At 36.1% G+C, this 27824-nt stretch overlaps 2 protein-coding genes across 2 annotated transcripts; one reads left to right on the top strand and one right to left on the bottom strand.

The window, feature by feature from the left end:
- Nucleotides 1-2430: 2430 nt before the first annotated feature.
- Nucleotides 2431-25828, bottom strand: LOC126831011 (transmembrane protein 272). Its single transcript, XM_050561636.2, has 7 exons — nucleotides 25769-25828; nucleotides 16954-16995; nucleotides 11145-11274; nucleotides 9938-10048; nucleotides 7673-7732; nucleotides 5251-5469; nucleotides 2431-3953 (listed from the first exon to the last, which is right to left on the bottom strand). Exons 1-7 carry the CDS (start codon nucleotides 25820-25822, stop codon nucleotides 3772-3774), a joined length of 798 nt encoding a protein of 265 aa, XP_050417593.2. The 5' UTR covers nucleotides 25823-25828; the 3' UTR covers nucleotides 2431-3771.
- LOC126818136 (uncharacterized) lies at nucleotides 18185-22823 on the top strand. The gene is made up of 2 exons (XM_050545357.2): nucleotides 18185-20028; nucleotides 21740-22823. The coding sequence occupies exons 1-2, from the start codon at nucleotides 19639-19641 to the stop codon at nucleotides 22574-22576; spliced, it is 1227 nt and encodes a 408-aa protein (XP_050401314.2). The 5' UTR covers nucleotides 18185-19638; the 3' UTR covers nucleotides 22577-22823.
- Nucleotides 25829-27824: the final 1996 nt, after the last annotated feature.

The following is a 27824-nucleotide window of genomic DNA, read 5'->3' as shown; positions in this document are numbered from 1 at the left end:
CGTTAGTCTACCACTTCCGGTTTCGGAGTTATGACCCCTGAGCGAAGCCCGGTATCCTGCTAGTACATTAATATAGTAGAGTATGGAAGTGTGACAACTGTAATATCAATAACCCCCAAATAAATACAGTATATGCAAGTATGACTATTATAATATTAATAGGCCCAAATAAACTCTAGACAGAATTAAATACAGTAATGGAAGGATGACTATTACACCAATATCAATAGGTCAAAATAAAATTATGTTATAAGTCAGACAGAATTAAATACCATAATGGAAGCATGATTATTATAATATCAATGGGCCCAGTATACACAATACATGATTTCCTCTAAGAAAAAAGGTAAACAAAGCTATGAGCAGATAAAAATACAAGTATTTGACAACTAAAACTAATTGGCTTTATTGAATAAATAAAATACCTTAAAGATACATTATGTAAGATTTAGATAAAGAGCTGGCCATTCTTACTATAATAGTTCAAAAATAAATAATTAACAAAATACCTTAATTTACTTTGTAAAAGGATATGAAATTAGTTGAACAAAACAAGTAAATACAACATACAGTACACATTTATATTACTGTATGATCCCGACTATCATTAATTGTCATTGTGAGCAATAGACTGGATAACCTGGTCTAAATGACATCAGGCAGTTAGATCTATTTCTTAAGGTTATCTCCAGATTTGGTTAAAGGTCATGAGATACCACAAGGCACCGAAGGAAGACCATCAGCGCCACCAACACCAAAAAACAGCAAAACCAACTTTGTATATTAATCTAATGTATTCCATGTATTTTTTTAATAAAACTAGGAAATATCACAAACTAAATTTACATCATCCTAGGTCAGTGCTTATGTGGAGACTTGACCTGTCCATATGTGCTCTCCGCTATTCTGATGGATTGATGTAGGAACTAGTATGGTGTATTTGAGTAGGTTATCCAGTCTAAGAAAGCAAAGATAACGCTGGTCTGGATAATAAAGACTATGTATCTGACTGTCTTTGGAGGTTATTCTTTGTTTAACCATTGACCTTATAATACATATATTATACGGTCCATCCTTATATTATATGTATTATAAGGTCCATGGTTAAAAGGGCCAATCTCGACTGGTGTCCCAAGCTGTATTATACGGTGTCCGGTAAAAACCAGACTTTTATTTTATAAAAATAACGTGTAGGTAAAATTAACCTTTCATTATCAAGTACAGCACATAGGTCATGCACTGTATAGACCTCTAAAGGAACGGTAATCGATTATCAGGTTGGTCACCCAACGAAAAAATTGACCCAAAATTTTAAAGGGTTATGTGTCCGGATAAGCGGTTTTGACGTTCATGTCCGAACTGCTCAATATTGTGAGCTGAAATTTTGAGACAAGGTAAATCCCCCATTCCTCTAAATTTTGGCACTTAAATTTCGTACATACACAGACTTTTATTTCTGAGACTGTTAAAATCGGGGTCGGCCCTTTAAGAAATAGTTTCTATGATCACAACAACATTATTATTATTTATTATTATGAATTATTAAAAACTATTAATTAATTACTATTATATTATTATTCAGAATACTGCATATATATTCCTACGATCAAAATATATATATTCATAACAAATGTGTAGAATAAATAGGGAAACAGATTATTGATAAACAGTTTAAAACAAAATTTTAAAAAATTGAAAGAGACAATATAAGAGACAAATAATAAAACTTAAACATACATTATATGAGATTTAGATAAAGAGCTGACAGTTCTCACTATAATAGTTCAAAAATAAAAGATAAAAAATGAATATATCAAAAATTTTGTTCAAATTACTTTATTCTGGGCCAAGTTATCACTGTTTGAAGTTAATACAAGAAGTGGCATAAATTATTAAATGACAATCATGTTTCAATCCGTTTAAATCTCTGCCAACCGACAGTCTAGAGAGTTGATTATGGGGTTGTTATGTGAATAAATGTTTAATTGATAATTGATATAACACTTGAAGCCAAAATAAAGACCAACAATAGACAGAGTTAGCTCTTATATAATGTATCTTTAAGACAGAACATATAATAGTAATATGAAACTTTATATTGCCCGCTATAATCTACGTCTAAGCATCAACAACAACACATTACACGTCACATTAAAGAACACAAAACATTAAACAACCCTAATAAGTTTGATTTGAATGAAGTTAAGGTTTATTCAGTTTTAAGGTAAAGAGACAAGGGGTTCCTTAGAGATGCTACATTATGAATATGATCCAGCAATTTTATGGAACTCTTTACCTTAAAATACAACATCAAAATTACAATTCTATTCAAATCAATCATAACTCAACATCAAATTTGCTTTATTCATTTTTTTTTTTTTTAAAACAAAATGTTATTCTAGAAATTGGCAGAGATTGAGGAACAGGCATAACCTATGATGTATTTGATACACTAAAACAACTAAAGTTTTATAAAGGGCTATATTTTAGTTAAACTAAACAATTTTGAGTAAATTCTAAACTTAAAGATACATTATGGAAGATTAGATAAAGAGGTAACAGTTCTTGTTATAATACTTAAAATAATATATAATGTAACAGGAATATGCCGAAAATTTCAGTCAATTTACTTCACTGTGAGCCGAGAAATACTCATTTTAATAATACTGTAGCCTCGATTGTCATTGTTACCGTTGTAAAGATAGTAAACAACGTTAATGTCCCTTTAATGTAAGAGAATGAACATTTTAAAATTTATTTTAAAGTTACAATTTCATATTTTTAAGTTATATTTTTAAAATGTATTAAAATAAAGCCCTAAAATAGATGATATCTATAAACAGTCCTACCTTATAAAAGAATAATCCTATTAAATCCTATAATTCACTATTGCCAGTTGAGAAATTGGCAAAAATATTATTTTCAACTTCAAATTCAAACATTTGAAGATAGCTATTCCATGGTGGGGGATAGGAAAACAAGGGAGGTAAGTGGGAGGTAATTGTGTTATTATTTCCGGTGTGAAGATTTTTAAGTGTGAGAAAGATAACCTATGATCGTATAATGGTTAGTTGACAACCTATTGAGCAAAAGACATAGAAATAATTATGTTTTGACTTTCTTAGAAAATATGAAATTGTAACTTTATGGTATATAATTATTGATGGGCAAGTAAAGATCTCAAATCTGACAAATAAATCTTTTTTTTTTCTGTTCCATTTAAGAAAATAGGAAGCTTTAATTCTACAAGTATTTGACCAGCAAGGTCAATCTGATTCAAACACAGATCCTATTTCGTTTAGTTTTTATAGTTCAAAATTTCGATTTACTTGTCTTTACTACATGTACACTAGGATCTGGAAGAGTTGTTATCATTGACGTGTACTGAATGGTGTGATGGATTAGCCAATGAAACCTTCTGTTACAGCGAGCTTTAGGCCATGGAACTGTGGGTAATCCACTAGTAACATCAATGCTGATTGGTTAATCAAATGTCTGACGTCATAGGTCAAAAGCCGCTGGTATGACCTCTGACGTCATCTATCGATACAACCGGTCTGATCTTCATGTAGTGTCAGCCATCGAAAGTATAAAAAAAAGAAACGAAATATAGATCTGTAGTTTAATCTGATTGCCAGGAAGGTCAAAAAATTACGTGGCCAAAATTTTAGAGTTTTATAAAAAATAAAAGACACATTACAGCTTCCATCAGTCTGGATGTCAACCCAAGAAGAAGGCCACACAGCTTGGTGACGTCCATCAGTCTGGATGTTAACCCAAGAAGAAGGCTACACAGCTACCACAACAGATACAGAAACACATGGAACCAATCACAATATAAACGGACGTGGTTATCCAGAACGCAAAGGTATACACAGTATGATGGCAATAATCGTTGCTGGTTGGATCTGTGTAGTCAATATGACCATAGATTTGATATATCCAAACATTACCTGAAGAAATGAATAAAATTCTCTGTCACTGATATAATAGTAGCTGGAGGACGACAACACAACATACAAACAAAATCCATCAGGCCAAACCTTTAGATAATGGGACACAAGCTAAGGGAGAGATATATTTAACCTCGACTCAACGCAAACCAAATAAATTCGGGACCACCTACCCCAACCAAGGAAAAAAAAAAGAGAGAGGGAGAGGGTATTACCTGGCTAATTTGCCTTGAGACCCTTTTGTGTTATAGTATTGTTTGCATGCAGGGATCTTTAAAAATGGGAGGGAGAAAACATGCACGAGCATGCAGGTGATCCGATTCATTATCATTTATAAGCCTGGAATCAAAATAAAACGGCGAAAACACCCTATCAGGCGAATTATGCCCTAACAGCAGTGATTACAGCCTCCTCATACACTGATTTTCAGTTAGTGGTGGCATGATATATCGTTGATTGGATGTATCGCGTTTCACGATTCGTGTATTGAATCGCAAGACACTGAATTGGTGTATCGCAATTCATTTTTGATGTTTTTTTGTGGCTTCAGTAAGTAACCTGTCACTATTAATTATCCACATCACACATTGTTTGGGTCCTTATTTTGATCCACATCAATATCATGATATAAAACAGTTTTATTTCTACGATACTGGCAGGACTAAAAATATCAATTAATCATTTATCCTTGGTATATATTGACCTGATTATGAATCATGTCACAAATTATATTGTAGGAACTGAATCGCAGTATGTATTGTATCGTGACTGCAGAGGCAACACCCAGCACTAATTTAAAGTGCCAGGTGAACTTTAGTGGTATAATGCACTTCCTTCCAGAAACCTTTAAAAACTCGTCTGAGCAAAAGACTTTATGTAGTTATGTTTTGTCAAGCGCTTCGAGTGCAATATTTGTGGATTTTTGCCGCTACATAAATGATCAATTATTATACACAGAACCCTGGTTTTCGCCCGGGCCTCCATCCTGCACCTCTGCCTAGCAGACACTAGGTGGGAAGATCCTTGGACCAGACCCAGGAGCTTCTGGTCAGTGAGCCAGTGCTGTTCTCATAGAATTTTCTTGTACATAGGGGTCTTTAGCCGTTGAAGGAAACCAGGAGGATCCGGAGTAAATTCACGAGGGTAGGCAGACAATCCTATACCTTGTCATCTACAAGTGTGGATCCAAACCATGCCAGAAAGTCTCTTTCAGTCAACACATGGATCAAACATGGGACTTCCAGGTTAGTGAGCCACCATTGCTCCTTATATATATATATATATCAAGTAAACTCACCAGCAATAAACCACGCCAACAGGAAGCAATCGATTAGATGTAAATATCTCCCACTCTTAGACTTTTTCTCTCCTTCTTCTTCACCTTTTGCTTCTTTGTCGTCCTTACAGAATCGTGGAATGAAGCTCGTTAAATTTCGCCACAGACCGAAACATCCTGCTACTATCAAATAGATAGGAATATATCTCTCTGCTGGGCAGTTGGATATGTGTATGGAACCTAATAATAGATAGGAATATATGTCACTCATTCAAATTTAACTGTGGAAATTCATTTTTTTAAATAAAAACATACATGCAACTCTTTTTAAACATACATTACCCAAGAGCTAAATCTGCCTATTGCAAGTCTTTCTTTAGACCTGAAATGTTATCTAAATTATTAATTAGCATGCGATATTTATTGGATTTAATTAAATTTTGTAATGGATGATTTAACGTCAAAATGGATAATCAAGACTGTTTTTTTTTAATCGTATCGACTTTAGTAATGATGATCAAATGATCGAGGCTTGGCCTAAAATTCAATCGCTAATATCTTGGTTCCGAGTGGAGCAATTTAACTGAAATTTTCAGCATATTCTATGTACGTTATCTATTTTTTAACTATTATAGTGAGAACCAGGCGACAGCTCTTTATCTAATCTCCCATAATGCCATTTTAAGTGACGCAGGAGAATCTAAGAAGCAGAATATTTTTCTCAAGGGGGAAGGCTATCTGAAATTTTTTATTCTGAAATGTTAAAGCTATTGAATTGAAAATAGTACAAGTAGTTAGGAAATGTAATAAACAAGGGAAAACTAGCATTAAACAAAAGTTGTTGCCAAGGTAACACATTTTTGGGAAAAAATTATGAAAGACGTAGGTACACTATATCTCTGTAACTAATTAAGATATCTTCATCAAATTTGCAGGGTATATAAACTAATATCTACCAAAGAATCAGACAGAAAGCAATTTGAATTAACATTAATATTTCAAAAGTTATCTAAAGACAAAATATTGTGGTGAGGCAAATGTTTTAAACACCATTTTCCAAGAAACTATAAAAATTATAGAGACAAACTCTCCGTCTGGTTTTGGGGTTATCATTAAAGAATATGCAGCCCTAAAATGAGAAATTTATCTTTATTAGTGCCAGAGATATGGTGTACCTACGTTTTTCATACTTTTTCCCAGCCAAAAAGTGTTACCCTGGCAACAACTTTTTTTTTCTTTCATTTTAATGTTAGTTTTGCCTTGTTCAGTACAGTTCCTAACTACTTGTGCAATCTTCAATTCATTAGCTTTAGAATTTCAGAAAGCATTTTTCCGGTAGCCTCACCTCTTAAAATTTGCTGATATTCAAATTTATGTATGGACCAACAAACATGCCCTTGCCATCAGTTCAAAATTTCGTTTTACTTGTCTTTGTCTTTACTACACTAGGATCTGGAAGAGTTGTTATATTACTGGCGTTTTGGTTGAAGTGAGGAACTGTGGGTAAAACACTAGAAACGTCAACACTGATTGATTAATCAATATCTGAAGTCATATGGTCAAAAGCCGCTCGTATGACCCCTGACACAACCTTCGAGTACAAAATGTCAGATCTTCATGTAGTGTAGGCCATCGAAAGTATAAAAAAAACGAAACGAAATATAGATCTGTGTTTTAAATAGATTGTTTAAACAAATGACCAGTAATACATGAAAGTTTCATTCTGCATAAAAAATTACCAAGAATTATTTTTGTTGAAGTCTGGATATATTAACGGGAATGGGAGCTTATAATTACCCTATTTCCAATCCGGACCTATTTTGACCAAATTCTGGCCGATTTCTTTCAAATTTAATCTGATTAAAATACAGATCTATATTTCGTTTCGTTTTTTTATACTTTCGATGGCCTACACTACATGAAGATCTGACAAGATGTTTTCGGGGGTCGAGTCAGAGGTCATACGAGCGGCTCTTGACATTTTATTAACCAATCAGCACTGATGTTTCTAGTGGATTACCCATAATTCCATGCACCACATGCCAAAAGCCCAACGTAACAGACCGTTTCATTGGCTAATCCCTCACATCATCCAGAATACGTCAATGACAACAACTCTTCCAGATCCTAGTGTAGTAAAGACATTTAAAAGGAAGTTTTGAACTATAAAAGTGGCTCTTGACATTTTATTAACCAATCAGCACTGATGTTTCTAGTGGATTACTCATAATTCTATGCACCACATGCCAAAAGCCCAACGTAACAGATCGTTTCATTGGCTAATCCCTCACATCATCCAGAATACGTCAATGACAACAACTCTTCCAGATCCTAGTGTAGTAAAGACATTTAAAAGGAAGTTTTGTACTATAAAAAACGAAACGAAATAGGAATTAGGATCTGTGTTTTAATCAGATTGTTTCAAACTCTACATGAAACTTACCGATTGCGATCATACTGACAGGTATAGCAATAACAATACCAAGAAGAATCGTAAAACACACTGAAAAAAAAAATAAAAAATATACAATCGTATCAATTCTCACAGGTAATGAAAGGAAAACGGACTACACATATTCGGCTGGCAAGACCTAGCGATTTGGCATGATAACTTACAACTGAACTCTGATTACAAAACTACAGAAATAATTTCTCTTTTTAGAGCCAAAGTACATTGTGGTAGTCTTATTTCGTCTAATTAGTAAAATAATATGTACCTGATCAGACATAATAATTGTGTAGCAATAATATTTTCAGTTAGCTGATAGTGAAAAAATTTCTATCAGTCAACAGGTAATTGGTAATTGTATAGCTAGCTGGACGTGGATACAGTGCTTGGCAAGGCATATACTGGATGTGGGCGTGGCCTGCCTCTGTATTTGTACCCCGTAAGCAAAATGAGATGCAATGAAGTGGGGTTTAATGTCCTACTGTTCTGCTCCGAACTGGGCTAATGAAGACGGGCATACGCCATACAGTGTGCTATGAGGGAAATTTTGCCCGGACAGCGGCACTATGGCCTACTCTTATATCGAATTCCAACTGTCAAGGGATCTTTTACGTGCATCTTTTCGTCCCATCCGAACTACTAGACAGCTGTCATTGTCAGGCCCCCCCCCCCCGTCCTGCATCACTGACAAGGGAGAACCACGCCAGAAAATCTGGATGAACTTTCTCAGCCAATGCAGGGATCGAACACCTGACCTCCAGGCTAGCGAGCCAGCGTCTTACCCACTTAGCCACCGTGATCCCCTATGCCGTAAGCAATCGCCATTTTTGTTCTACAAATTGAAAACAATTTTGAAGATTGTTTAGGGCATTATCTTTTTTTTAATTTAATTATTTCTGTAGTTTTGTAATCAGAGTTCAGCTTTTAACTTTACAGTGAAATATAAACACAAGGTAAAAATCAAAATCTCTGGAGTAAAGGGAGGTAATCATCTGATGTAGTAATTGTGTCAAGCTTGGACCATAACTCTTAGTGATGTGGATAAATCCTGTATTATTATTATTAATATACACCTTAAAGTTTCATTGTTTCATTTGAATTGTATTGATTTCTCACAGCTTAGCCCACGTTAATATGTATCCAGACTGATTATCTAATATTTAATTGAGAAAACAACATCAAAATACAAATGCTAGATAAAGTCCAATCGTTTTTAAATTCATCGACAAATTAAGTTCTCAAAAAACAAAATGGTAGCAAGCTCATTACATAGCGAGTAGTACAGATCATCCAAATTTCAATTCACCATATCTTTGTAAATATTAAACAGAATTGAAGAATATTTGGAATGATAAAGAGAGAGAAATGGAGTTTAACATCCACCAACACAAACTAGGTCATTTTGGAACTAACATATGGTTTAATTTTATAGCAATAACTCGCTTGCGCATAGGGGTATTTAGCCGTTGGAGGAAACCAGAGGACCCGGAGAAAACCCACGAGGTTAGACAGGCCACCCTACTCCTTGTCACTTACATCCGGGGAATCAAAACCATGACAGTTGACTCAATAAGAGACCTTATGATTCAACGCGCACACGCTAACCATTCGGCCATCCAACCACTCTTTTGGAATGATATTCTTCTTAGAGATTTATCTTGCACAAAATTGAAGTTTGAAAGAGATTCCTATGCTACGAGACTTTAACACCATTTATCTAGACTATTTGACTTTAATATTATCATATATCACTCAATAATACATTCTACAGTAGATATCACTTGTGTGATAAATTTCATAATCTACTGCGATTTCTCCTAAGGAGATACATGAGTTTGATTGGTCAGTTGAAAAGGAACTACTTTTTTTTATTTTCAAAGAACAGTTTATTTCTTATTAAAAGTCACATTTTTTTTTTATTAAAAATGAACTATTGTTATTTAATTGACCTTGATGGAAACACTGGGTCAATATAAAGAATTTGCAATGGTTGAATTGTTGTTAAAAAATGATGTATCACTACGCCGCCGTAATGTAATCAGGTTCAGTAAAAGTGAAATCTACAGCAAAGAATTAGATTTATTTATTTGTGCATGTAATATCAACACTCGGCAGAGCCTTGGTATTTTTTTCACTTTATCAACTTGTGCTGATATTTTTTGATATCAAAAAAGACTCGTAGGAGATGCTCTATATAAAACCATTTATCTAGAATGTTTGACTTTAATATGATCATATATCTGGAGCATGAATACTTACTTGTACTGACTAGAGTTTCAAGTATTTTCATGAGGAAATCAGCAATTCCGGTGGATTTCTTTTTTACATCTTTTATTTTACCGTACAAAGAGTCATACGTCGGAGGAGGTACTGAAAACAAATAATTTACACTTGTAAATGATAAAAAAAGACATTTGAATCTGTGTTTCCTGGGTTCCATATCGGCTGGGTATGCTGGCCGGGACCGAGGGCTTTTGAAAATGCTGTTTTGTGGCATTTTATTATGTGCTAAAAATAGCACAATCTGATTAAAATACAGATCTATATTTCGTTTCGTTTTTTTATACTTTCGATGGCCAACAAACAAGTAAAACGAAATTTTGAACTATAAAAAAGGAAACGAAATAGGATCTGTATTTTAATCAGATTGTAAACAGATTGTAAACAGATTGTAAACAGCACCACTTTCATCGTGTGAAAAATGATCGGCTGGGAAAATTTTGAATTGGAAGCCCTGCTCTGTATCCTGTTCTTGTAATAACTTTTTTGTTCTTGTAGCTGTTAATAGATCAGTTTAGAGCATTTGCCTGGTTAGTGCACACAATGCATGACGTGAGCTTGTGTCCATTTGCCCGGTTGGTGCACACTGCATGACGTGAGCTTGTGTCCATTTGCCCGGTTGGTGCACAATGCATGACTTGAGCTTGTGTCCATTTGCCCGGTTGGTGCACACTGCATGACGTGAGCTTGTGTCCATTTGCCCAGTTGGTGCACACTGCATGATGTGAGCATGTGTCCATTTGCCTGGTTGGTGCACACACTATATGGCGTAAGCTTGTGTCCATTTGCCCAGTTGGTGCGAACACTGACATAAACTTGTGTCTTTTATCCCGGTTGCTGCATAAACATTAAATTTGGAGACAGTTGTTGATAGAAAATATTTGAATTTTGATATGAACATCCACGGCAAATTTTCTAAAGATGAGTTGCCAGGTACCTGGCAAACCATCCATGACTTGCATTGCATAGACGACACCCCCCCCACCACATTTAAGCAGCTATGTATAATCACCTACCTGTAGGATTATGTAAGGCTTGTTTATAACCTACCTGTAGGATCATGTAAGACTTGTTTATAACCTACCTGTAAGATCATGTAAGACTTGTTTATAACCTACCTGTAGGATCATGTAAGGCTTGTTTATAACCTACCTGTAGGATCAAGTAAGGCTTGTTTATAACCTACCTGTAGGATCATGTAAGGCTTGTTGATAGGTGGGTAATTCGGAGTCATATTCCTGGGGTTTACTGGGATCATAAGGTGGTGCTGCTTCAATATCATTTGCATTACCTGTAGGTGGTGGCGGGGCTGTAGGCTAAAAAAACCAGCAAAAATACATATATAATAGGTCGTAATTACCTGTTGGTGGTGGGCCTGTAGGCTAAAAAGCATCAAAATACAAATACATGTATAATATGTCGTTATTAAAGGAGCTTAGCCTCATTAATTTAGGAGAAAGAGTATTAACTGGTTAGATCAAGCTCAAACCGATCAAACATATGTTACAGAGGCCATTTTCTTCCTTCTATTAGTGTTTCAAGTCCGCTCCCACCGAGGTGATATCGCAGATAAGTTATCTTATTTTTATTACTTGTGGGAGGAAACTGGAGTACACGGAACCACAAGGTTGAGAAGACGCCCTCATACATGTACGGTCATACTAGGTATCAAAACCACGCCCGGGAGCCATAGGTGACCGAGGCCATATTATATCATTATACAGCCTTGTCATATGTAAAGTGGAATCCTACATGGAATCATATAGCCTTGATCCCATTCTAGTCATATGACAAACATGTCTATATGGAATCCCACTCTAGTCATATGGTAGATATGTCTATATGGGACATATTTATATGGGATCCCACTCCAATGAATGCATGGGACCTTGGTTTTCCATCTGATCCGAATGACTAGACAGCTGTCCTTGTCAAGCCCTCCGTCCTGCATCACTGACAAGGGGAAACTACACATCTGAAAATCTTGATGAACTCTCTTGGTCAATGCAGGGATCGAACACGCAACCTCCAGGCTAGTGAGCCAGCGTCTTACCCACTCAGCCACCATGGTTCCCTTTATTAATATATATCTGTAGCTAGATACAGTATCACAGTACAATCTATATATATATTTGTGACTGTCGTTTGTCTGTCTGTCTGTCTGTTCGGGGTTGGCGGCTACACTAGGTCTGCCCCGAGTCTGAAATTTGGTGTATAGGGGTAGCTTGGACCGAGGAGTAACATAGGCCAGGTAGCGTTAGTCTACCACTTCCGGTTTCGGAGTTATGACCCCCAAGCGAAGCCGGGTATCTGTCTGTCTGTCTGTTTGGGGTCGGTGGCTACACTAGGTCTGCCCAGAGTCTGAAATTTGGGGTATAGGGGTAGCTCGGACCGGGGAGTAACATAGGCCAGGTGGCGTTAGTCTACCACTTCCGGTTTCGGAGTTATGACCCCCGAGCGAAGCCGGGTATCTGTCTGTCTGTCTGTTTGGGGTTGGTGGCTACACTAGGTCTGCCCAGAGTCTGAAATTTGGGGTATAGGGGTAGCTCGGACCGGGGAGTAACATAGGCCAGGTGGCGTTAGTCTACCACTTCCAATTTCGGAGTTATGACTCCCGAGCGAAGCCGTGTATCCTGCTTGTTTCAAATAAATCCGATTGAAGTTTTAATAAAATTCTAGGACAAAATAAAATAATAATAAAACACACTTATATGGATATACTACTTCTGAATTTATTAACATGCTACGTTTCGATACACATACAGATATCGTGATCATCATTATTTGCTTGAAAACGATATCTGTATGTGTATCGAAACGTAGCATGTTAATAAATTCAGAAGTAGTATATCCATATAAGTGTGTTTTATTTTTAGTGAAATCTATTTCTATATGTCTTATAAGGATTAAAATAAAATAATGTGGAAATAAAAAGACACAATGATAAACTCTTATCAATAAAACATAAATAAGAAATAGGATAAAAATTAGATTGAATATTTGAAAAGCCATTAATTATAATGTATATAAGCTGACTGAGTTTTGGTTATAAAGTAATATTGTTAAATTATTATCAATAATTCTTTGGTTATGGAATTAGTAAGCAATAAAAATAATGTTATCAATAATGTTATCAATAATGAAACTTTTTATATATTTAATATAAAACTTATTATTTTTGTGAAGATTTTTGAGAGAGAGAGAGAGAGAGAGAGAGAGAGAGAGAGAGAGCTTAACACCACTCACACAAAACAGGTCACTTTGGGACTAACATATGTTCAAACTATATTTATTCAATAATTTGCTTGCGCGTAGTGGTTTTTAGCTGCTGGAGAAAACCACAAGGCTGGACAGGTGCCACTACTCCTTGTCATTCAAGCATTCGGCTTGAATCGTGCAGTGCCAGTCATATAGTAACATGATTGAGATGTCAATGATGTGAAAATTCTGTCTTAGATCTGATTTCTGTTCACTCGATCCTAATCTGATTAAAATACAGATCTATTTTTCGTTTCGCTTCGATGGCCTCAACTGCATTAAGATCTGACCCGTTTGTGCATCTATTTTTCGTTTCATTTTTTTTTATATACTTTCGATAGTCTCCAGTCCACTGTGGGTGTAATGGGAGGTTGCGTTAAGGGATCATAAGTGCGTATCTTGACCCTATGACATTAATTATTTGCTTAACAATTGAGTGTCTGTTTTTTTAAAGTGGGTATTCAGAGATACTTTATTTTATAAAACGATATCTTACACTACGATCTAATAAATCCATAATAAGTAGAGAGGAGGAGGTTGATGTTAACGACAGAATCTCCAACATTCAGATAAAAGAGTATACAGTGTTGCTTAAGCCAGGGTGGCACAGCGATCCAATGTCTTTTCGGGTACTAAAGTCAGAATTTATATGGCACAGAGATCCAATGTCCTCTCGGATACAGCACAGAATCAAAGAGCATGTGTTGCTGAAGTCAGGATTTAGAGGGTCTAGTGTCTTCTTAGGTACTGATCAACTTCGATTTCGATCCCCTCTCTCGGGAAGTGAGAGACTTTGATTCACTGTCCTATCAAGTACTGAGCAACTTCAATTCACTGTCCTCTCTCGGGAAGTGAGTGACTTCGATTACCGTCCCCTCAGGTACTAAGTGACTTGAAACACGCAATATATTCTTTTAAAAAACAACTTAAAACACATTTATTTAATCAGGCTTTTAACTGACTCTGTATACAATCGTTAACATGTCCATAATCTTGTTGTTGATTTCTATGAAAGGGCGCACTATAAATATGCTGTAATAATAATAATAACAATAATGTCTATTTCCAACTCTGATCCTCTCTCTTGGGAAGTGAGTGAGTTCAATTTACCGTTCTCTCGAGTACTGAGTGACTTGAATCATGCACTATATCTATTTCCAACTCTATACCTTCTTTGTTTACTAAACAGTGTTTACATCGTGTATTAATGGAAGTAATGGTCTCATTATAAGCTAGTCACGGTTTTATTACTATACTAATCCCAGACGTGTTATCAATAGAATAGAACAAAACACTTACACATGTACTATTATAAAACTAAGCTGATTATCTCAATAAATAACCTCTGTTACATTGTTAAATGGTTGGATGGATATCAAATAAATGGCCTTACTATGTAATGATAGTAAGAACAGGAGGACTGCACCACACACAAATAAAACACATAAGAGAAACAACAGCGGACAAGACACACACACACTGCAAGCTGTAGACAACAAACTTAGTTTAATATCCACTCCACACAAATTGGAAACCGGAGGACCAAGGGAGAGAGAGAGAGAGATAGAGAGAGAGAGAGAGAGAGCTCCAAAGTCTTGACCAATCGAATTTCTCAATACTCTGCTTACCCTGAGCTGAAAATGCTCATTATCAAACTTATTCAAGGTACTGATGTGATGAACTTAATTAGAACCAAAGTTATTATTATGTCCCAAAGTCTCGACCAATCAAATTGCTTATCTCTGAAAATACTCATCTTCAAACTCCAACTGATTCACCTAATAAACACCAAGTTTGTAAATTCTACCTCAATTAGGAGGAGAGTTATTGTGTCCTATAAAGTGTGACAAACAGACAGATGGCCTACTTTTATATCAAATTCCAACTGCCAAGGGTTCCTTTACATACACGCCGATCTGTTCACAAGGCGTTGGGTTTTCTGTCACATTCGAATGACTTTGCACTGTCCCTTGCCAGGCCCTCTGTCCTAAAACACTAACAAGGGGGAACCACTTCGGAACATCCTGATCAACTTTCTCACCCATAGCAGGAATCGAACACGGACAGCCAGGTTAGTGAGCCAACATCTTACTCCTTGAACCACCGTGGCTTGCTCCTCCATGGTAACAGGATTGATGTTCATTTTAACAGGGTATACATAAATAAAATAAAACCAAGTACGAACAATCCAAACCATTAAACAAAATTCGAAGTCCTAAAAAAACGGTATAGGCAAAATAGTGTAATAAGGCAAAATACTAGACTAACACATAGTGATCATTATTGCTATGGTTACCTGTTAATTAATAGAGACATGAATTGTTCCCAGGCAGCAGCGTTCTCCTCTTCTTTCATTTCAAAAATACCTTATATTTACATTATATAAGCAAATGAAATTTCTAAATATTAATTAGAGTCGGACATGATGTACCTTATATTTACGTTATAGAGTTGGATATGATGTACCTTATATTAACTTGATATTAGCAAATAAAATTTCTAAATTAATTAGAGTCGGATATGATATTAGCGAGATACAGATTATAAGCTAGATATGATATGAGCCGTAAACCCTGTAAATAAGAGCTAAAAGCCAGAGATATGAAAGGACTAAAGTCAAATATTAGTTGTAAATATGTCCACTGGGAGATCATAAAACTTATTTTTACTCAGCTTAGTGGTAACAGTAGCCTAAGTACATGTAATATATACTGAGGAATAATATAAAAATATGGTTCATATATTAGTTTAGTACATTTTGTGAAATCAACTGATAAGAAATGAGTTTTAACGATCTACTACTGGCGTGGTTTTGGTTCCCCGGTTGTACCTGACAAGGAGAAGTGTCACCTGTCCAACCTCGTGGGTTTTCTCTAATAAAATTGAACCATCTGTTACTGTAGTCCCAAAATGTCTCTCTTTCTCCCCTTCTATTCACCAACCAGAATAATGAAGATAAGCTTATGCCATGTAGGGATATTTTTAGCGATATGAGGGATATTTTTAGCGATATGAGGGACATTTTTAGCGATATGAGGGATATTTTTAGCGATATGAAAGATATTTTCAGTGATATGAGGGATATTTTGCCATGTAGGGATATTTTGCCAACCTGTTGCAAGTGCTTGAACATGCATTCAAATGCATACACCGTACACAAAACTTTTTTTTTTGTCCCATCTGAACTAATAGATGCCGTTTATTATCAGGCAACGCTGCCAAGGGGAAACAAGAGCAAGTTTAGACAAAACTTCATTTTTCGTTCATTCCAGTGAACTAGACAGCAATGCTGGTCTTCCATCTGGCACAAAAGACAATGGGAAACTAGGTGGGATAATCCCGAGGAAGATTGTTTATTAGAGTAGCGAATTAATTAGACGCTCTGTCATACACCACTGACAATGGTAAACAACACAATGGAGACTCAACACAAACTAGGTCATTTGGGGACTAACATATGGTTCAATTTTATTTTAGTTATTCGCTTGCGCACAGGGATCTTTAGCAGTGGGAGTATACTGGAGTAGCCAGAGAAAACACACGAGGTTGGACAGGTGATTCTACTCCCTGACAGAGAATCGAAACCAAGTCACATGACTCAATGACAGACCTTATGATCTAAAGTACACATGTTGATCTATTCAGCCACCTAATTTCTCTACAAGAGGTTGAAGGTGGAGCAAGTTTCGTGTTGAGTAAAAATATGTTTTATGGTGGAGGACAGAGTTGTAACATACTTGGTTAGAATCAGTAGATCTATACATCGTATCAACTGGTGGCTGAAAATCAAATTATTACAACACTCATAGATTAAAATACAGATCTATATTTCGTTTCATTTTTTTTTATACTTTCGATGGTCTACACTAAATGAAGATCTGCAAGCTTTCAATAAATCTGAAATATATATTGATAAATAATGTCCTCTGTAAACCAAGCAAAAAAGTTTTTGTAACCGAGAAATACATTTTTATTAAAAAGTGATGTAATTGGTTCAAGACGCTCTCTGGTCCCTCTATAGAAAGCATACAGAATTGATGGTTTAGTGCTCTTTTATGTTCAAACATTGTCGTTTAGATTAAAGTCTGATTAAACGGACTGTTTATTGGGATATTATAAATATGCGATCATGTTTAAACATACATTATGCAAGAGCTAAATATGCCTATTGCAGGTCCTTTATTAGGCCTGAAATGTTATATAAACTATTAATTAGACATTTATTAACAAAACAAGACCATAATCGACTTTCGATGGCATCGGATACTCAAGATTTTAACTATATTAAAATGGTTCGCCATTTAAAAATTTAATTAAAAAATGAGAAAGCGAGGCTAAGTCCCGATTATGGTTACCACAAAGCACACATCTTGTCAAAACTACAAACAATGATAACTTGGCTGAGAATGAAGTAATTTGAATGAAATTTTCAATATTTTCTTTTTTTTATCATCTATTTTGGAATTATTATAGCAAGAATGACCAACTCTTTATTAAACTCTTAACTAATGTATCTTTCATACACAAAGACAAATCTGACACATAAATTCACTCATACTGAACAGTACGATGTGGCCTAATTCATGTCACAGGGCTAATTAATGTTTACATTACATGGTTTGTTTGAACCCGGCAAGCAGGCCTGGAAATAACAGTTTTAGATGTACCTGACAAAATGGCAGGCACTAATGAAAATCAAATAGTACCTGACATTTTCAACTTAGTGCCAGACATGATATTAATCAATAAAAAAGACAAATCAGTGCTGGACAAAATGACAGGCACCAGAGGTTTAGTGCCTGACAATGCCTGAATCTGTGCCTGACATTGTCTATGAGAGGTGCCTTATTTCCAGGCTTGCCGGCAAGTGACAGATATTGCATCTTCTTGAATGCTTTTGTGCATGCTGACAGTGTTTTTATATATTTTAACAGACTTATAGTACATATACAGTTCCTACCAAATTTTTGAGACCAGAATCGCGCCGACGCGGCGAAAAAAAACACTCCGAATTCTCTTAGATTTCACGGTGAAATTTCGCTTAATTCCGCGGCGATTTTTCTCTAAGATTCGCCGTGTTTCTCTAGGAATTCGCCGTGTTTCTCTAGGAATTCACCGTGTTTCTCTAGGAATTCACCGTGTTTTCTCTAGGAATTCACCGTGTTTCTCTAGGAATTCACCGTGTTTCGGTAAAAGTACATCGTGCTTTGCCGTGCTTCCCGCAAGGAATTTGCGAGCCTACCTTAAGCTAGGGTCGAACTAATATTGTCTATAATACATTTGTAAATTGAAGGGGTTGTAATATAGTAATGCTCCCGGGAATATGTTTAAAGTACAGGCCGATTTGAATAACAAATGAGTTAGGTAATCTCGGGGAGACATTTACCGGCATTCTGTATAGGTTAGGATTTTTTTCCCCAACGCACTGTATACATGTACATACATAACGCCGGCGAAAATGTATGCCAAAATAAACAACTTACAATTTTTTAAACGTATCATTACATCTTCGTCTATAACTTAGATGTAACCCACCAATTATTGGCTGCTATCAAATCCAAACTTTAAATTATATATTTGTACGATGAGATTTTACACACTACTTCATAACCCGCAGCTTCAGTTAAACTAAATCAACGCCCCATAAAGCACAGCGCCATAAATCACTTCCGCAATGCGTTAGTCACGTGGTCAGAAACGCGCGAAAACCTGAGCTGTTGGGTTCGACACGGGGACTATATTCTTAGCAAATCTTGACTGTCACCGGTATATGATAACAATGTATTATGACGTATTAAAACAATTCACCATGAAGCACATCAAAGACAATCAGTTAAAACAACGATAACTGAGTAGTGATTAATTCGTATTATCTGTACTCATCCGTGTTAATAGCTGCAATAATTCTTAATCACGGCTACAATTGATACTCTATTCGGGGCTTTGAGCAAGTAAAATTAGGTTTAATTACAAAATGATGACAGTTTGCGTGGAAATAAGTAATTATGTTACAGTTATTCTGTATTTTCTAGCAAAACGGAAGACATCAGTAGTGGACTACTCGAACCAATAATAAAGAGTTGTTTTAATAAATTGATAATTGTGTTTTAATATGTATCTGTTTTCTTTGAATTAATAAAGTGTTATGTATTACCCGTGGTATTTTGTCACAATGAAGCAAAACCAAGATGTTTTCTTAGGGAGCCAGACTTTGTTTGTATATAGAAGAGCTTGAATCTGATGATTACATTGTATTAACCACCTGAATGGGTCAAATTTAAACAATGACATGGCTTCCTGTAGATTTGTCGAAAGCCTTTGTCTCTTAGCTTGGTGGTTGAGAAGTATTATCGTTTGTTTTATATAAAATTAATTGGAGTAAATAGAATCAAAGAACTTTTGCCGATACCTTGTACGTATAAATGGCAGGTTATAGTCGAATGGTTTATTTCGAGATTATTCAATACGACAGGTTATCATTAATTCAATACGGCATCATGTGGAGAAATCAAACCAAGGAGTACTCGCATTATCTGGTTAAGTTTGACGACGGTGGCTTACTGATTGTTCCCAGAAGTAGGATATTAGAAGAGGGTAGGATTGCGGAGAATGGGAAGTACAAGGTGCAATATAACAAACCCGAAGATGTGTCTGACGCTGTTATTATAAAGACTGGAGACTACTTGACATTGTCAAGGCTAAAGAGGGAGATGGGACAAAAGAAGAAAGATGAGCATCAAAAGAACCCCAGTACAATCCCGACACCAAAGCGTACCTTAACGACGAGTCGCTTACCCCAACCGAAAAGAAAGGTAAATAGTTTTCACAAAAACAACATAACAAAAATATACAACAATTTAATAATTTTATTGCAATCGTTTTCTGACTTTAGGGTCGTTTAGGAGTTTTTGATTAAAATGATTACTGTCCTTCCCGAATGAACGTTCGGACCCAAAAAGTCTTTTAGGCATATCAGCCGTGGCTTTCCCACCCACCACCACAACAACCGGAACAACCTTGTACATGTGATCAATAAAGCGATTACATATGTCACGCGTAAGCACGTTGTACCAAAAGTCTTGGCAGTAATTACAGAGTTCTTCTTTTGTGGTGGGGTTCTTTTTCGATACGTAGCGCTTCAGCATATTCCACACCATTTCGATTGGATTTAAGTCTGGGCTTTCGGGGGGGGGGGGGGGTGCACCACCAGTTAATGTTATTGTCCTCCATAAATGTTTTTGCAAGTCGGGATGTGTGCTTTGGATCATTATCCTGTTGGAAGCGATGTCCATCGTGAAATCTCTTATTTATGAATGGTAGTAAAGTTTTTTTTAAAATTTCCTCTGTATAGAAAACACTGTCCATAATACCATCAAATATAAGAAGTTGGCTTTTTCCTTTACGACTAATACCCCCCCACAAGTGAACTTTGTATGGGTGTTTTGGGCGACACTGTTGTGGTGCTCTCTGATCTTTTTGTCTATATGCAACTGTTTTGTTATCGTGTAGTTGTATTGAGCATTCGTCTGTAAATATCACATTATCAAACTGGTCATTGGTCTCTAATAAATGTCTACAGAATTCAACCCTTTTTTCTTTATTCTGGTCTCTGATTAGTTGACAATATCGTGGTTTCGTTGATGTATAACCGGCAAAATCAATGGCGCGTCTGACTGTACTAATCGAGGTGTCTGTGCCGTGTGCTGAAAGTGTTTTCTGGATATCCCTGGCAGACTGTGCTGGGTTCTGTTGAAATTCGTTATCAATAAATACTATGTCATCGGAACACAAGTTGTTAAAATGGTGGGTTTTTTCAGTCAATACGCACTTGTTGTCAAATCGTCCTTCAATATATGCGGTTACCGTATATTTTACACCGGACAAAGACACATTCACATTAGATTGGTTAAGGTATCTATGTATAGCAGAACACTTCCAGTCTTTCTTGTGGAGTTCAACAATTTTTAATTTATCCAAGTGTGGTATACGAGTAGCAGGCATTTTTATGAATTGAGCTACTGGTTTCTTGGGTTTTATGGAGGAATCGACTACGACAATACACATGAACAGATATGCAAAAAATATACATGCGCACACGTGTCATCATATTTATATATTCAAATGGTTTCAGTCTAATTAACAAGTGACATGTCAATGTGCCGTGTCTATTCCATGGTGTGACAAATTAAGAAATGGCTGAGGTCAGACACAAAGTTACTGCTAAGTGTTAGAGTTCTTATCAGTAAATTAATTAACCCAAGTCTCTTAATTTCATGTTCAGCTTAGAAAACAAGCGAGTACTTTGGAAAATATTTTAAAATTAAAACTCGCAGCCATTTTCCATAATAGCAATGTAGTACAGATTTATATAGTGCATCTGAGACAAGCAGTTCAAACTTATTTGTCTTTTTTTTCATCTGATGTCATTATTAAATATTAAAAGTCCAATTCTTTAACCCTCAAAATATTGAAGTGTTGTTGAATGAATAAAAATAAATATATTTTATTCTCTTGTCTTTTCAGAAAATGGCATCAGTTATCCGTCGAACGACGCTAGAAAGTTTCAGTTCCAATGACCCACGTGATCTGTCAATTTCTAATGTATCCTCGAGCTCCTATTCAACTAGCTCAACACCAGAATCAGTCTTCCAGGCATCATCAAGAATACCAGTGCCCGTACGTGTAACAGTACCCCGAGATGTCGAATCGCCCTCTACGTCTGAAGAACAGTCCCTCCTGCAAGCCCTGCCAGATTTACAAGATTGTGAAATTACATGTAGGCAGCTTTTTAGGACACCTAATAGGAACAGGCAGAAAACACTCTCAGCAGTAGAAAGGTACATGAAGACAATGAATAAAAAGCAGCATGAACTACAACTAGAAGTCAAGGGACTGCGACAAGAATTAAAGGATATGAATAATCTTGTTTTGTTGATACTACAGAGACTCCCCCCTCATGGCGAGGGACAAGATCAGCAGATACCACCAGTACCTAGTCCCCAGCCCGCCACACAGACGCTGCCAACGCCTGAAACTGACACATCAAAATTTGGTGATATCCCACCGGAATTTCGTATTTCTGCTGAAGATCTGAACGCCATGCACCTCCATGCTTTTAATGCCGGCCATTTCGCAACTAAAATAGTACAAAGACTTTTTCCGGAACTGACCGGACCCGACAACTTACGGCAGAAATATTCGTATTTCGGTGGGGGTAGATGCAATAAGCTAGAACTCGATACACGACGGAAATCATTCGTCGTAAGATATGTTTTACATCATTATCCTCAAGTGCAAGAAAAACATGCCTGGCAAGAGCGCGTGGTCGTAAAGATTAACGAATTTCTAAGACGAAAATGAATTTTATGTGTGTATAGACAAAAAAATTTTTAAATAGAAAAAAACAAACATTTTATGTGTGTGTGTAGACAAAATATTTTTTAAAAAGAAGAAAAAAAAGGTGTTTGCGATGGATTTGAATACATTGTTTACCAAGTGTCAAGACTTTATGTGAGTAAATACATGTACTAACTGCAATAAAAAATGAATTCACTTTTAGTGCATGTATGATTATTAAATTTTGACTGTAAAATATTATGATTTGTATACATTGTGCATATGTATTACATGTACATGTTTAACCTAATTTCGATTTTCAATAAAAATTATGTCAATGGAACCAAAAGAATATATTGTATGATTATTTAATTTTGACTGTAAAATATTATGATTTGTATACGTTGTACATTTGTATTACATGATTAACTTACTTTCGATTTTCAATAAAAATCATGACAATGGAACCAAAAGAATAAAATGCTACCCAAAACATCTCTTTAATTGTCGGTTATGGATTTATTATGCAATATCGATGCAGGTTCAATCACGAAACTTGCGCTTACACCGTCTAGTATAGCTTTTGAGCTGCTGATATGTATATGCAGTAGAAAATCGGGAAGTTGAACGTACGAAGGAATGGAATCATTCAGAAGTGTACTCAAAATAAGTAAATTATAACGGGGTGATGACGAGAATTAACACACGTGTGGCCATTGTATAAATATATGCCATGTACGCGTCTGTGTGAAATGGCTTTATTTAATATCCGCTTCTACCGAAATGAAATGAGGGGCACCCAGTAGATGTATATTGTCACAGTACCCCTTCCCACCCATATTGTTTTAATGCGTCATAATACATTGTTATTATGTACCGGTGACAGTCAAGATTTGCTAAGAATATAGTCCCCGTGTCGAACCCAACATCTCATGTTTTCGCGCGTTTCAGACCACGTGACTAACGGTTAACCACATTGCGGAAGTGATTTATGGCGTTGTGCTTTATGGATTTAGTTTAACTAAAGCTGCGAGTAATGAAGTAGTGTGTAAAATCTCATCGTATATAATTCAAAGTTTGGATTTGGTAGCAGCCAATAAGATGAAATGATACGTTGTAAGTTATTCATTGTTTACATACGCCGTACACGGTGGCACCACGTTATACATGTACAGTGTGTTAGAAATAAAAAAAATACGACCGTAGCTGTCTCGCCAACGGTTAACATATCTTGTATTCAACTTAAATAAATTACATTTTCCGTCAACATGCTTACATCGGGATGATATCGGCACTCAAGCGATTCACCGTGTTCCACCGCGAAACACTATAATTCACCGTGAAACACCCTATTTCGCGGTGATTTGGCAAGCTGCCGTTTCGCTAGCGATTCTCCGAGATTCCACCGTGAAATAGAGTGTTTTTCCACGGTGTTCGGTGTTTCTAGTCTCAAACTCCAGACTGTATATTCAAATAAATTTCCAAATTATATCAATGTCACACACCAATGTATCGGAATATGTGAGAGAGAGAGAGAAATGGGGTTTAACGTCCACTCTACACAAACTAGGTCATTTTGGGACTAACATATGGTTTTAATTTTATTTCAATAATTTGCTTGTGCGTAGGGGTCTTTAGCAGTTGGAGGAAACCGGAGGACCCCGAGAAAACCCACGAGGTTGGACAGGCGACCCTATACCTTGTCACGTACAACCGGGGATTTGAAACCACGCCAGTCGACTCAATGACAGACTTTATTCAGCCATCCAACTCCCCATCGGAATATGTTGTATCTCTTCTATGAGTCTACAGTAATGCCGTATACAGATTCGAGCCCAGGAAGAAAAAGAAGGGAAAAGTCGTTCAAATCGACATTATGTACCACAATGCACGTCACACATGCCCATAATTTTAGTCTGTTTATGTTAAAAAACACCGTCAGCAAGCACAAGAACATCGAAACAGACAAAATAGCTGTCACATGCAAGCTGTCAAACAAACCACCTGGTCTAAACAATTGGCCATAATTGAGTCACAGACACAGCGTAATGTTTAGTATGGGGGAATTTATGCGACTGCTTTATTTATTAAAGTGAAGAACATAATTTTGTGTTTATTATATCCTAATAAACAGCCCATTTGATCAGATTTTTGGCCCATCGACAATGCATGAACAAAGACAGCAGTACCCCTATGCCTTATCTGTATGTTTACTGTAGGGACTAGCAAGTGTGTTGAACCAATTACATCACTTCCTGTTTTAATAAGGCAGTGGATATTTAACCGTATACGGCACTTTACTTTATTTACTATTTTGCCGTACGCTTCCGTTTAACATGCACAGTTCTCTGATACCTGGACTTCGCAGTTTTCGCTTTGGCGTCTGACATTAACCCATAACCCAAACACTAACCCTAACCCAAAACCTAACCCTAACCCAACAGTTCTATTCGTTCTTTGTCTAACATTGCTTCTTTTTCTGTTTCTTATAAAGGAACGAAATAGCCATACTTGAATTTCTATGGTAGAAACTGGAGAATTATTTTTAAAAGAAAAGATAATAAATGTAAATTGTAGAAAAGCATTTAGAATATTATTCTATTTTGGTCGAGGGCACATTTCTGCGGATTTTGGTTTTAATTTAGATACTAAGACTGTCAGTGGTTTATGTTTTCCCCATAAAATCGTGCTTCTGCGCCGAAATGATGTAAGGTAAAATAGCGGAAGTAGATACATGTACTTTGCCGTATACGGTTAAATATCCACTTCGTTTTAATAAAGATTAATTTCTCGCTTACATTACAAAAACGTTTTGCTTGTTTGTATTACAAGTGGGAGTATTTCTGAATACGTATATTTTACGATTTAGGAAAAGCTTGTTGAAATCATTGTTCTTCCACTAACTGACTAAGTCAGCCCCTATATAAACTTAAATTTGTTTTCATAACGTAAATCTCACTAAGTCATTTGTAAGTATTGTTCTATTTTAATCCAACATATTCTGAGAGTTGTTTACAATTCTGACAACATAAACAAAAAAAAATATGTCAATGTGATGATAGAAAAAAAGGTAAACATTGGCCGAGAAAATCGGCCTACACAAATTTTTGAGCTTGCTTCGGAAGGATGAGAACAAATCAAATTGACTTTGGGTTCTCTTTAAACATGGGTCGTCTCATTGTGACCGAATCACTACCTAGGACTATATAAAATTACCTCTAATTTTCTCTCTGGTTCGGAAAATGCTTCCCTTTCCTTATTTGACGCCATTTTTACTAAGGGAGGAAACTCTATTTAAGACTTAGGATACAGACTACCAATGTGAAAAAAAAATGAGATAGGTCGTCCTTCAGGTCAACTATATAAACGTGCCCCATAGAAATCCCGTTTTATATATTTTCCATAAAAAGGCAGAAATTACTAAAAGTACGCCTCTCCCTACAAGAAATTTCATAAAAAAATTCAAAATAGGCCTATTGAAAATGTTTTTAGAACAAAGACAATAACCCAGAAAATAATTTCTGCAGGCACAGATACGTAGTGTAAATCTCTATTCCTTCATAAGAGGAAAATCCTAAAGTTTGACTTTGATGGGAATTGTTTCAAAATTAATGATTTTTTTCACTCTGTATCACTGCAAAATTGATATTGTTTACTTCTGAACATTTTTTTTTCTTTATATATATATATGTATTTTATAAATGGAAATATGTGCAACAAACAGATCTAAGTTATTATATATGTACATAGTTTATTAGACCGGTGTAATGGTATGTCACTAATACAATTACATCAAGAACGGTCTGTGATCGGACGCTGTCTTCTGACAGTTCCTATCCGTCCCTATTAAGCTGCAATCTGAAAATACCGCTCTCCCCTACCTCTGTTCTAGGGCTATTTTTGGAATCCTTACCTTCTAATTTTCACCGTGATTCTTTAATTTTTTTGTTCGCCAAAAGGAATCATTTTTCGCCACATCTGACACAAATTTATAATAACTCAACACTATTATCTATTTTCCAGTAAAATAGCCCCAGAACAGAGGTAGGAAAGGCGGTATTTTCATATTTCAGCTTAAAAGGGGCGAATAGAAACGGTCAGAGATCGATCCAAAAGGAACTAGTCATTAATAGTGCGTACAATGCACGCACGCAAAACGAAACCGATAAAACACAGAAATGAAATGAAATGGGGTTTAACGGCCTACTGTTTTGCTCCTTACAGTGTGCCATGAGGGAAATTTTGCCCGTACAGCGGCACTACGGCCTATCGAATTCCAACCTTCAAGGGATCTATTACGTGCACGCCAATGTGTACACGGGACCTCGGTTTTTCACCCCGTCCGAACGACTAGACAGCTGTCCTTGTCAGGCCCTCCGTCCTGCATCACTAACAAGGAGGAACCACGCCGGAAAATCTGGATGAACATTCTCGGTCAATGCAGGGATCGAATATCCGACGTCCATGCTAGCGAGCCAGCGTCTTACCTACTTAGCCCGATAAAACAAACCCACCGACAAGACAAACTACACAGACATTGCAAGAAATAAACAACAAATATCTCAGTTCAAGTGAATGGACCCGGTGGTCAGCCGTAAGTGACCACTGCGGTGTGTGGTGTTAAAACTGTGACCATTAAAGCGGAAATTGCAAATTTTTAAGTTATATTTTTAAAATTTATTAAAATAAAGCCTGAAAATAGATGGTATCCATAAACAGTCCTACCTTGTTAAAGAATAATCCTATTAATCCTATAATTCACTATTGCCAGCTGAGAAAGTGGCAAAAATATCATTTTCCTCTTCATTTTCAAACATTTGAAAAAAGCCACTCCATGTTGGAGAATAGAAAACAAGGGAGGTAATTGTGTTATTATTTCCTGTGTAAATGAGTTTTAAGTGTGAGAATGACACCTATGATCGTATAATTGTGAGTTGACAACCTATTGAACAAAAGACAGAAATAATTACGTTTTGACTTTCTTAGAAAAATTTGAAATTCTCGCTTTAAAGGATATACACACACTACTGTTTCTTAGGATAGTGTATCAATCTAAAAATAAAACACACTTATATGGATATACTACTTCTGAATTTATTAACATGCTACGTTTCGATACACATACAGATATCGTTTTCAAGCAAATAATGATAATCAACAATAAATGTGGTACAATATATAGGTAACAAGTGGAAACCATTTAACAGAATAATCAATACTATCAACAACGCATTATCAAGATCAAAGAAGTTATATGAATTAACATGATGAA

The sequence above is a fragment of the Patella vulgata genome, chromosome 8 (assembly GCF_932274485.2).
Source record: "Patella vulgata chromosome 8, xgPatVulg1.2, whole genome shotgun sequence".
In the NCBI taxonomy this organism is placed as follows: domain Eukaryota; kingdom Metazoa; phylum Mollusca; class Gastropoda; family Patellidae; genus Patella; species Patella vulgata.
The sequence above is the reverse complement of the archived record's forward strand: the minus strand, read 5'-3'. Positions and strand labels throughout refer to the sequence as shown.